Source organism: Hylobates moloch, unplaced genomic scaffold (genome assembly GCF_009828535.3).
Source record: "Hylobates moloch isolate HMO894 unplaced genomic scaffold, HMol_V3 SCAFFOLD_1, whole genome shotgun sequence".
Lineage (NCBI taxonomy): Eukaryota > Metazoa > Chordata > Mammalia > Primates > Hylobatidae > Hylobates > Hylobates moloch.
Window position 1 is genome coordinate 56,504,601 of NW_026652276.1, and position 13,589 is coordinate 56,518,189.

The 13,589-nt window shown below is 34.7% G+C and overlaps 1 protein-coding gene across 1 annotated transcript in view; it reads right to left on the reverse strand.

The window, feature by feature from the left end:
* Window positions 1–3,399: 3,399 nt before the first annotated feature.
* Window positions 3,400–13,589, reverse strand: part of FSIP2 (fibrous sheath interacting protein 2) — a 111,644-nt gene continuing 101,454 nt past the window's right edge. Inside the window, exons 19-22 of the mRNA XM_058432417.1 lie at window positions 12,176–12,222; window positions 8,497–8,540; window positions 4,809–4,878; window positions 3,400–3,598 (exon numbers count right to left, since the gene is read on the reverse strand). Coding sequence (XP_058288400.1) covers window positions 3,462–3,598; window positions 4,809–4,878; window positions 8,497–8,540; window positions 12,176–12,222 — 298 coding nt within the window. The 3' untranslated portion in view covers window positions 3,400–3,461. The remainder of the gene's footprint in view (window positions 3,599–4,808; window positions 4,879–8,496; window positions 8,541–12,175; window positions 12,223–13,589) is intronic.

Consider the following 13,589-nt stretch of genomic DNA (forward strand, 5'->3'; position numbering starts at 1 on the left):
CAACATGTGCAACTAATTTTTTTGTATTGTTAGTAGAAACAGGGTTTCACCATGTTGGCCAGGTTGGTCTTGATTTACGGACCTCAAGTGATCCACTCTCCTTGGCCTCCCAAAGTGCTGGGATTACAGGCATGAGCCACCATGCTCAGCCCTAACTCTTCTTTTTCCAACTCAAAATATATTTTAGCAGCATGCTCATATACCTTTTCAACAATATATTCAATAAGTACATCACTAAAGAAATCAACATTTGAACTATGCAAACTAATTTTTGTAATGGAATTTTATCAGAGGAACCCGCCCCCAATATTTCAACGTAGGTTGTTTCTATTTTCCATAAGTGTCAGCTGGCTGAGAAATAAACAGAAAGAGTACAAAGAGAGGAATGTTACAACTGGGCCACTGGGGGTGACATCACTTATTGGTAGGACCATGATGCTCACCTAAGCCTCAAACCTGCAAGTTTTTTATTATGGGTTTCAAAAGGGGAAGGAGTGTAAGGACAGGGAGTAGATCATATGCTTCAAAGGGCAAAAAGGAGAACTACTTTTACTAGGCTTACTAGGGTGGGAAAAACTCTGCCCTGGTAAGCCTGAGGGTACTGCAGGAGACCAGGGCGTATCTCAGTCCTTATCTCAACTGCATAAGACAGACATTCCCAGAGCAGCCGTTTATAGACCTCCCCCAGGAATGCATTCCTTTCCCAGGGTATTAATATTAATATTCCTTGCTAGGAAAAGAATTTACTGATATCTCTTCTACTTGCACGTCTGTTTACAGGCTCCCTGCAGGAAGAAAAATATGGCTCTTTTTGCCTGACCTCGCAGGCAGTCAGGTTGTCTTCCCTTGTTCCCTAAAAATCCCTGTTATTCAGTACTTTTTCAAGTTGCACTGATTTCATGTTGTTCAAACACACACATTTTACAATCAATTTGTACAGTTAACACAATTATCACAGTGGTCCTGAGGTGACATACATCCTCAGCTTATGAAGATAACAGGATTGAGAGATTAAAGACAGGTGTAAGAAATTATAAAAGTATTATTTGGAAATTGATAAATGTCCATACTAAAATGAAATCTTCACAATTTATGTTCCTCTGCCGCAGCTCCAGCTTGTCCCTCCATTCAGGGTCCCTTACTTCCCGCAACAGAATTTGAACCTTTACTAGTATTATTTTAAGTCAATAATCAGTACCTTCATATAATAATAAGCTTATTCATGGGTTCCAAATTATTATAGTACAGAAATCAGCATGAGCTAACTCTGTCCTGTCACTTGTCTTTAATCAACCGAAGAATAATTTTTGTATTTCCAAATTATTGAAAAAAATCAAAAGAAAAATTCTATGTTATGACATGTAACATTAAATGAAATTCAAATTTCAGTGTTTATAAAGAAATTTTTATTGAATCACATCCACATTTATTTGTTTATGTGTTGTATATGGTTGATTTTGTGCTACAATAGCATAATGGAGTAGATTTGACAGAGAATCTACAAACCTAAAATGTCTACTTTCTAGTCTTTCACACAAAATGTTTTCCAGTCCATTTTAGTAAAACATAGAAAGAATCAACAACCTAAGAAATAATTTAAATTTTATGATTCTTAAAAATTTTCTTCTGCTTTAGCATTAGTCATTAACTAGAAGAATAATGTTACTTTTAGAAATTTTAGCCACTACAGGTTTTATCAGGTAATAATATACATTTTTTCAATTCAGTGTTTGATACTTTTAGCACATTTACCCTACTAGTTTCATTGAAAATAAAGACGATGTTTCACATACATGATGTCTAACACAGAAGTATTTCTGGATGGTTTTTCTTAGGACTTAAATTTCTCAATAACATTAACCATTCCTTACTAAAATTTTGTCAACTTCAAGGACTAATTCTGAACTTGATGTTCCTTCCTCTACTTGAGTCAGAGAAAACGGGAAATTTCCTTCACCGTTAAAAACCCTCTTAGTTCAGAGTATCTTATGTTTATATATTAAATTTTTCAGTTCATAAGTATGTGAATCAGAGTGCTTTAAATTTTTACAGTGAAATGTTATGTTGAAAGACAGCTTATAAGCTGCTTATAAGCACGTAATATCTAAGTTTGGGAAACATCATTGGTTTGGATGACATCTGTAAGAATGCTTTCAACAAAACTGTCAGCTAATGCAAACTGATGTAGAGTCAGCTGTTTTGAAAATAATTCAGAAATGAATTTCCAGCTATTTCTCACCAACCATCATTTTTTAAAAGGTCTGCATGCACAAGTTAGGCAATTTTGTATGATCTTTGGGATTAATCTGTTTTTAAGAGATTATTATAAGTAGACTAAATTGCCAGTTAAATAATTTTATTATTTATATGTAAAAAATTTGCTTAGGTAATCACTTTTTTCTCTCCTGTCATTACTGCACAGATCAACTTCATTAAAGGAAGTTTGTTGTTTTAAAACAAAATTTTTTCAGAAGTTTCTGCTTTATTACTGGCAATTGTCAAGAAAATTTTAGATAAAACAGAATACACATTCTCTAAAATTTCATGAGTCACCCTTTTTGGGTGATGATATTTGACATTCTTTCCTGGCTGCTTGGTCCATCTGTTGAATCTCTTTATAAAACATCCTTGAATTCCAGAGGCAAACATGCTGACGTTGGAACTATATCACAAAGTAGCAAGTTCAGCTAATTTTGAAAAATTTCTTTTATCACTGCACTAGCTAGCCATATTATTAAATTTTCCCATTACTTTTTGTTTTTACAAATGGCTCTTGATCTCTATATTCATGTAGAATAATTCTGAAAATTATTTAAAAACTTTATTGACCAATGATTTCTTGACTGATATTTTATCCATAAGAGGTACCTTACTTGCAAGGATTTTTTTTTATCACAGGGTCCATTTTATGCATATATGGAATTATATATAATTATCGTTTACTTTCAAATGGTGCTTTATCTACGGTTGGATCATTTTGCCTGGGAGACATAAACTAAATTAACTTTACTTTCAGGTGGGAAAAATTTATCTGGTATAAATCCTTTTATTTGCATATCTAAATATGCCTTTAACAATAAATTTATCCATTACATAGTTTCATTTTCAGCTTGGTTTTCATCTCAATTTAATAACTATCCAGGTAACAACATCCTCTAAAATTTAACAGGAGAAATCAATGTGCATTTCCTGATGGGTACTGTGAGTTGTCTAGTTTAACAATTATATGTTTAGCCACTTACTCTCATGGCACACAGGTAATACTAATTATTAACATTTCTTACATCAAAATGCTTATCCAAAGCATTTGTTAAACTCTTCTTTTACCTGGTCCCTTCTATACTTCCTTTTGCTTTTATTTTCAGTAGTATAGGAATCATCTTATAAGACACTATACTATGCTTTAAAAACCATTTTATTTTCTAAAAGAAGTAAGCATATTTATATGAGGTACAAAAGCTTCAGTGTTCATCCTGGTGAGCTGGTGAGGAAGATCTGGAAATATTGGTGTTACATCGAGAAAACACCTTTGACAAAGCTGAAGACATTTTTGTCAGCATTTTAGATCCTTGTTTGGAGACATTGGGCTTGGGAGTTTCTGTGGACAAAGTAAACAAGAAGAATGATATCTTTATTTTTGGACACTGAGGTCAAATACCTTGCCTAAGGTCATATGAGTAAAAGGTGGCCCAGCTGGTAATAGGGTCCAGACTTTCTGACTCGCATGGCATCATTATGCCTACTGTACTATGAGGCTTCTTTAGTCAAGTATGCAAAGTCCATTTCTCTTTTCTCAGCAGAACACTCTCTGAAAATGTCTAATGAGTTAAATGGGAAAGTAACTTTCAACTCTACATAGTGTGGACACCTATTTCAGAATGCTCAAGAGAAAGTAGAAGTACATTAAAAACACTATAAATTCTCACCTACTTTGAGTAAATTTTCCATTGACTGACCCCAAGTGATTATTTATGTCATGGAAAATAGGACTGTGTAGGTAATAAAAGAGTTCCTATTTGGATTTTTTTTGCCCCACTTATTCAGCATGAGGCTTTAAAGAATATAATCGTCTCAGTTTAACAAAATTATTATTTTATACATAAAGAAATAATTTTATATGTAAAGAAATAATCATTTATATACTTTTCTGATGCTTCATAAGTTGTGATAGGGCCACTAAAATCCTGTATTTTCTTGATTGTAGTACATGACACTCAAAAGTTATACATTTTAATATAAAACTTTAATACCCAGCTTCTTTTGAAAAACTGGAAGAACTGGGAACAATCTAGCATGCCAGTGATTGTAGCTGAGTAACAGCTGCCTCCTTCAAAGGCAGCATGACATCTCCCACAAGCCACACACCCCTGCTCAATCTGCTGCTGTTGTTTATGGTACCTACCTTGCTCTTATAACCATTTGAGTGTGTAGACAATGATGATGTTGCATGAGATTGGGATTTGAAACATAGCTCTGCTGCTTGTTAGCTGTGGGATAACCTTGGATAACCTATTGTTATTTTTCTCTTTAATGATTCTTACTTTTTTCTTTAAATAAAATGTGAATAGCTAATGCCTGATATATTTTAGTTATATTATCCATTGTCTCTTTGGTGTAAAGATAGAGAGCTACATAATTAACTGAAAATTGGTATTTATACAAACAGTAAGAATATTATTACAATCCTATTTTGATAATACGCAAGGGGAGAGCCACTCATTTCCAGGAGTGTAATAAAAAATTCTAAATTCAAAATGATGCAATTGAGAGTTTGATTACACCAGTTGTTAAAATAGTACATTTTGTACCTGAAATGACTTCCTTTGAGGGATTTGCACTGCCAAGAACATCCTTGGATCTTTCAAAGATGGTGATAAACTGCCAAGGTAAATTGAAATACAAACTGAGTCTTTCACTGGACACTAAACACTAGATATACCAATAAATCATCAAATCCACTAGATATACCTATAAATACCACTACAGCATCTTACATAAAATATATCTGTGCTCTGCAGTCTCAAAGAATTGTTCAATAAGACTGAGGCTCATAATTTTTGCAAAGTAAGATGCCTAAGATTGGCCCTTGTTATAAATGCAGACTTTGGCTAGCACTAAATGAGGGTCAAATGGTTCAGCCATATTAACTCATGAAAAATCTCAGCTCTGTCTGCACCCTCTGTCATTTGACTGAATCGAAAAAAGTTAAAAATTCTTTTCTGATAAAAGATGTAATAATAAGGGGAGAAAAAAGGATGTTTACTTTGTAACCGCAAATTTTCTTTTATTGAAATCTTAGCCACTGCAGAGTCTGGAGCAATAAAGTGGCTCTGTGGACCTGGTTGTGCTGGGATTGTGTCTCCAATACTAGCTTTACTCTGTAGACCCTTATCAATTTTGAATGCAAGAGCAGCAATTGTCCCAGAGAGGCATAAAATAGCCTGGGACAGGTGTTGGTGCTTCAGCTATTCTGAAGCTATTCTAAAATGATAGATTTGAAGGCTACCAGAATTCTGTAGCTATTCTAAAATGTCATCTGTTAAAAATCAATAAAACAAGGCTTAAATACATGTAACAAGAGGAATGTGCAGTGTCTGTATCAGGTAAAAAGCAACAGATACTATTACAAGAGTTTTACTATAGTTCCTCCAAGAAGACTTAAGGGTGCTCATGTATTAAGCTATTGCAAACAAGATAACTGAGGAATAAAATAGGGCAGAGACAATGTAAAGTACTGATTCTCAACTTAAGCTGTATGATAGAGTTATCTGTGAAAACTTTTTTTAAAAGTATGGATCCCTGAGGCCCATAACAAGGGTAGGACAGACATTAATATATATATTTTTTAAATGCCTCACAAAACTCTAATGTGAGAGAATTAGGACTGAGAATCCTTCCTCTAAAAGGAGATGAGTAGATATACAGTTGGCCTTCTCTCTCTGTGGGTTGTGTATCCATAAGTTTAACCAACCAAAGATCAAAAATATATGAAAAAAATGGATGGTTGCATGTATACTGAACATGTATAGACTTATTGTTCTTGTCGTTATTCCCTAAATAATACAGCATAAGAACTATTTATGTAATATTTACATTGTGTTAGTTATGATAAGTAATCTAGAAATAATTTAAAATATATGGGAGGATGTGTGTAGGTTATATGCAAATATTATACCATTTTATATAAGGACCTTGAGGATCCCTGAATTTTGATATCTTTGGGGATTCCTGGAACCAATCCCCTACAGCTATCAGGGGATGACAGTACTTAAGTTATGCTGAAAACATGTATCTCTTTGTTAGATACAAGAGTGCTTGCCCTTACTTAATGGAGCATTGTTAAAATCATGACTTTAAAGTTTTTATCTAAAAATGTCAAAACCTTGGCTATGTCAGAGTTGGCATCTTTTGACCTTTTCCTTGAAAGCTGTAGATATTGTCTTTGTTCTTTGTATGTTGAGTCATTTTGGAATGTATCCTGCACATTTTATATAAGTAGTCAGATTTTTGGTCCTTTAAAAATCCTGTAGAGAACGTTGTTGTTGTTGTTGTTGTTGTTTTTGGTAGGTAATTGACTCATTATGTTCAGATCACACATCCTACCCTGCCTCTCATGGCTGTGGTTTCAATTTAATTTCTGTTTTCAAAATTTTTGTAGTGTTGAGCATCCTTATGTATGCACTACTATTAAGAATGCAGTTCAGGTTCTCAAAGACTTTTGTCTATGTAACTTCAGGTCAGTTCCAAATATGTACAACTCAGAGGGGACAGTATAAACAGATTTTTGAGGTTCCCCTTTCTGTTATTTTCCTCAATGCCTAACTCTCATTAGCCCCCTTTTCTAGTTCTATGGCTAAAATGCTGTGGCTTTAGCTTCTGTGTGTGTGCTGTTTCTAGTTTATGTCTGCATCTACCACTAAGAGTAAAGTGACAAGAGAAAGCAGAGAAAAGCACAACTGGCTCAATCAATACTCATCAGTCTACTGAGGACCCTTTCCCTATTGGTCAGAGAAGAATTTTCTTTCAGAGTTTTAGGTGGTAACTCAGCAGCTTCTGCTGCTACTGCCATGCAGCTTCATGAGGGCACCTTGCCTTGAGGCAGGGCCAAGGAGGGAGAAAAAGTGGGGATTCTCCCTAGATTCTCCATCTCACAGGAATCTCCTAACCAGTCAGAAAACAATGGTTTCTCTAGGAGCTATATTCTATCCAGTTGATCTATGTAATTCCAGGATCTGAGTTTTCCTGAGTCTAAGCCAGAGGATGTGCAAATAAAATAAAAAAACCCAGGAAACTCACAATGGCATTGGCCATTCTTTGAGTTTTGATTCCCCTGCCCTAACTCTCGTTATTTATTTTTCAGAATCCTCAGTAGTTACCCACAGTGTTTAGTTGTAATCAATGAGAGAGATAAGATGGAGCCTGCCTACTCCACCTTACTTGAAACAGGATTAGATAACAACTTTAACCATAATTTTACCATGGAAAAGGTAGCAAAGAGGGAAAGAACAAAAGCAGAAGGAGTCCAGATTAGCCAGAAATTCCACTTGACACACTGAGTGTCAATAGGTTCTTAGATTAGAGCTTCAGCATTTCCCTTCTGTTGTCATATAATTTTACTGTTTGTAAAGTGTGGCCAAAGTGGAGCCTGAGGTAGTTAAATAAATACTTACACTCATAAATGAGGATTAGGTTGAGTGCGTGACAAATCCATTATCTTTGAACATTCAAAAAATATATCTTAAGTGTAAGTTATAAGATTTTAAAAGTTGGTTCTGAAAATTGTACTATATTGTGATACTCAGAAGTAACTCCATAATTGATAGCTTATGTTGTATGTGGGGGTGGAAGGACCCACTTGAAGGGTGATTAAACTGAACCAAGAAAGAAACAATCTGATTAAAAAACACAGACAAAGATGTATAGCTTCATTTCTCATTGGAAACTTTATAAGAAAGATTTATAAGGAGGAAATTTTCTTGGCTCACACTGGGGAGTAGGTGGGCTTTTTGGAAAGCTGCCGGTAAAGAAATAATGTTTAGGAATACAGAAAAATAGAATTAGCACTCATATCCTGCAAGCCATGCCCCTCCCATGTTTGAAGCTTCTGTTTTCTCCCCACCTCCCCAAGTTCCTCACTGGAGTCTACTCATCCTAGGTAGGACCAAGTAATTCACTCCCTCTAGTGTTTTTCTAGAGATTGTAGTAACAGATCTAATAAACAGAATTGTACTTAGATGGTAGGGAGAACCAGTATATTACTTTGTGCACCTAAACAAGGAATGCTGACTTAACAAAGGATTTTGTTAACATATTTTAATATGACAGGGACAGGCCTCAGCTAGGAAGAGGGAACAGAGTGTAAGAAATTGTGAATAGGCGAATGCTTTCTGATATCCTTCAAATCATACCACACAGTCCCTGACTGAACTATGAAAACTGAGTTGTTCTTAACTAGATCCTAATATATACCAATTAAGGCTAATTAAAAATACTTACCTTAACACTGTTTGCATGCTCTGGCTTTTGTTCCTGAGAACTTTCTGTAGAGATTAAAAAAAAAAAAGTAAAATAGTCTCTTTCTGAGGCATGTATATTTGTTGACAGAAATCTGATCATATTACTTATTTTTCACCAAAGAATCATATAATTTGGGCAGGTCAAAGAAGTTGTTATTTTAAACGTATAAGCAATTGGGAACAACACTGAAATAAGTGAGAGCCCTAGAATATTGGGATGTCTTAGCCCTTCAGTTAGAAATTTAGAAATTATGAAAGATGAAATGTAACATAGTGGGAGAGGCAAGCTCTGTAACTTAGTAGCTATACATCTATGCACAGCCATTCATTCCCTATAACCCTGTTTGTTTACCTGTAAAATGAGGGATTACTCTATAGATGACTCTTAATAGCCCTTCCAGCTCTACCACTTTCTTTACATGCCTACTTAAAAGCAGCTTATTAGAATAAAGAGGAAAGTACTGGTATTATTAAATAGTAACTTCTGGGAGAATCAGGAGAGCTTTGAGGCAATGCTCAGAGGAAATTTGGTGGAGTCTATGGAACCAAAAGTTGTCTGAGTTCCAGGGGATGTCAATATATTAGTGAAATAAATTCAGGCAAGGAGGTAGAAATGACACTGTGAGAAAAGCTTCACAACAACCCACTGCAAGGGAAGCAGCTAACCTGCTAAGAAGGCAGAAACCCTGTATTTACAGCTTAGCTTCACTGCTTAAAGCTGTGTGAACATTGAACATCTAACTTCTCTGACTCTGTTTTCTCATACATAGTATGGGAATGAGACTGTCTTCCTTGGCTATTTCTCAAGATATATAAGCAAAAACTATGCATTTTATATAGCTACACTCATCAAGAGCCAACACAAGCAATAACTATCCAAAGTACCCTTTGGGCCAATATGGGTTCTAAAAAAAAAATAGTAAAATCTCAATCAGCTCAAATATGAGAAGTAATCAAAATATCTGACAAAATTGGTAAGATTTCATTGTTGGTTGATAATCTTCCTAAAAAGCGCCTAAATCTATATTGCACATAATTGAACAGACTTTATGTTAAATGATTGAGGACATTTGGGTTTACTACAAGGGCAATGATTCCAAACACAAGTTTTTAAGTTTCTAGGGTATATGGGCATCCAACTCCCCAGAAAAACAGGAAGTTGTTTTGATGAAGAGGCACAGAAAAATTCCTGATATTTATAGGGCCCAGATTTTTGGATTTAAGTTACTTGAGATTTTATCGTATATATGAACTAGGAATGAATATATCTGGCCTTGATCTTTCCATTGAATTTCAGACTTAAATATCCAATTGCTTACGTGATATCTCAACTTGAATGTCTAAAGGATACCTCAATCTCAACATAACCAAAAAAGAATTCTTGTGCTCCTCCTTCACCTTTGCTTGCTCCAGTAGTCTCTCCTATCTCATTAATCCCTGTATCTACTATAAACAAAGTGGTGTTTTAGGCTCTTGGTGATATAGCTGTTAACAGACATAAATCTCCACCTTTATGAAGCTTACATTCTAAAGAGACAGTCAAAAAAACAATTAAAATACACAGTATAACAGAAAGTGCTATCCAGTAAAGCAAAGCACTGGGATAGGTAGCACCCTGATCAGAATTAAGTCGCGATTTCAGAGTGTGGCCAGAGAAGACCTCACTGAGAAAGTGACATTTGAGCCAAGATCTGAAAGTAAGGAACAAGCAATGCAGATATAGGGGAAAGAGTACAGGAGGATCAGCAAATCCAAGGGCCATTAATGTATAAAATGTTTGAGGAACAGCAAGGAGGTTAGTATGATTGGAATGGATTGAGCCAGAAAGAAACAGAGGTGTACCTTAGAGAGGGAATAGGATGTTAGGATGATGCCCAGATGATGTAGGGTTTTGTAAGCCATTGTGATGACTTGAGATTTGGTTCTAAATGAGATGGGAAGTACAGTCATGCATTGCTTAACAAGGTTACATTCTGAGAAATGCCTCATTAGGTGATTCCATCATTGTGTGAACATCATAGGATGTACTTACACAAACCTAAGCTATATGGTATGGTATGTCTTTTAGGCTACAAGCCTGTACAGAATGTTATGACACTGTATACTGGAGGCAACTGTAATACAATGGTAAGTATTCGTGTATCTTAACATCAATAAATTACAGTAGAAATACAGTATTATAATCATATGGGGCCACTATTTTATACTGGTCCATCATTGACCAAAACATAATTATGTGACACACGACTTTACTTATCAATGTCTGGAATTATCTTGTTTAAGTCTTTACCCTTGGGATGGGCCTTCCTACACTGAGTTAAAGTGTAAATTCCATGAGAGCAAAAACTTTGTCAGTCTTGTTCAGACCTGGGATCTCAGGATACAAAGAAAACACCCAGAAAATCTTTGGATGAATGAGTAAGCAAATGATTCAATTGAACACCTTTGATATTACTAAAGGATGTAAGAATGAAGCAAGATCACCAAAATTAAGTTGGATAAAGCATATTAAAACACTGAATTTAGAGGCAGGAGATGTGGGATGCAGATGGAACTTTTGTTTTTATATGGATTCACAGGGTACATGTGCAGGATTATTACATGGATATATTGCATAATGGTGAGGTTTGGACTTCTAGTGTACCTATCACCTGAATAGTGAATATTATACCCAACAGGTAATTTTTCAGCCCTCACCCCCCTCCTCCCTTCTGGTGCCCCATGTCTGTTACATTGGTCTGTATTGGACTCTGTTTTTGACTCAGAGGAATGTTGGATGGGTCACTGCCTTACCCTCAGCTTGAGTTTCGTCATCTATAAAATGAGTATGGTTGTATGAAATGGTTTTTGTTGGCATCTAACAAAGTATAATTCCACAATTCAGGCATTATAGGAGTGGTTTTTGTGAAACCTATGATATGTTCACAGAATTCTGGCATACTTAATGCTATTTGATGGATTATCTTAATATAAATGATTTTCACTTTCAAATTGGGAGAATATGTTGAATTGGTTGCATGTTTGAAATAGTCATGATAAACTTGTGGTTTGACTTTTAATGCGACTTTATAGTAAACATGACATTCTACCTCTTATATATGCTATCATTGTTAGAACCACATCAATCCTCCCTCCAAGGTCTTGACAATTAGAGAACCTAAAAGTCATTACAAATTTTCTAAGGAGCCAGTACTATTAGAGATTGAATAAACAAAACAAAAAATATATAGAAAAATGAAAAAAAGTGAGATACATCCTAGCCAGATTTTAATATGAGGGAATAAATTTAGCTTTAAGAAGAGGCATAATCCTTCAAAGAAATAATTAAATCCTAGTAGCATGGGTTCTGGCTCAGATATAAACTGCTGTTACAATACACTCTATTTTGTAGATATTTCACAGGAGTATGGTAAATGTGAATTCATATCAAACCATATACTTGATACCACAATCAGTGATAAAATCTTAATGGCAATTTAGGCAAGGCAAAGTATTTGACTCATTTTAACACCTGAATGAGGTAATACTGGATCATTTTCAAAAGTAGATAAACTCATAGAAAACATAAAACCTGTATTAACTTCAAGTTTGATAACTAAAAAAAAAAACACATCAAAGTAGTAAAAAATACTCTCTAATTTAAGAAAAAAGAGTCCAACCTTCTAATATTTTAGCACTTGGGTCTGAGTGACAATCTTCAGCCTCACTGAAACAAAAGAAAAAGAACATCATTTAGGGTGAATTTGATAAAGAAGTTACTGGTTAAGCAAAAGAACAGTTACTCTCCATATGGAAAGAAACCTGAAATAGTACACTATTCACTGAGATTCCAAATCAAATAAAAATGATTTCTGATTGACCTTTTTCCCCTACTTTTCAAATTGTGGTTATACATACATTAAACTTACAATTTTAACGATTTTAAGTGTACAGTTCTGTGGCACTAAGTACATTTGCAGTGTTGTGCAACCATCACTACCATCCAGCTCCAGAACTTTTTTCATCTTTCCCAACTGAAACTCTATACCAATTAAACATTAAAACCTAATTTCCCTCTCTCCCCATCCCCTGGGAACCAGTATTCTACTGTCTCTATGATTTTGACTATCCTAGGGACTTCATATGAGAATCATGAAATATTTGGCCTTTTTACTGAGGTATACCAATTAGCAAAACATCTTTCAAAGTTCATACATCTAGTAGTATATGTCATAATATCCTTCCTTTTTAAGGCTGAATAACATTCCATTGAATATTTATAACACATTTTGCTTATTTATTCATCTATCAATGGACATTGGGATTGCTTCCACCATTTGTCTATGGTGAATAATGGTGTACAAATATCTGTTTCAGTCCATGTTTTTAATTATTTTGAATATACACATAGAAGTGGAATTGCTTGATCATAGGGTAAGTCTATGTTTAATTTTTGAGAACCCCCCAACACTGTTTTCCACAGTGTCTGCACTATTGAAATTCCCACCATTGATGCACAAGGGTTTCAATTCTTGACATCCTTACCAGTACTTGTTTTCTTTTTCTTTACTTCTTTTTTCCTTCCTTCCTTCTGCTCCTCCCTCCCTTCTTTAGTTATCTTTATGTGTTGAAAGTAGAATCTTGTGATTGTGATTTGCATTTCCCTAATGATTAGGGAAATGATTGAAAATCATTTTATATGCCTGTTAGCCATTTGTATATCTTCTTAGAGAACTGCCTGTTCAAGTCCTTTGCACATTTTTAATTGGGTTGTTTTATCATTGTTGAGTCATAAAAATTATTTACATATTCTGAATATTAATTATTTACTAGATGTATAAATTGCAAATATTTTCTCCCATTCCATGGGTTGACTTTTCACTTTGTTGATTGTGTCAACACAATCAACTTTGTGCTTTGAAGCACAAAATTTTTAATTATAATGAAACACAATATATCTATTTTTCTTTTCTTGTTTGTGCTTTGGTATCATAACAACAACAACAAAAATTGTTAAATCCAATGTCATGAAGCCTTTTTCTCATGTCTTCTGACAAAAGTTTTTTTAGCTCTTATGTTTAGATCTCTGACTCA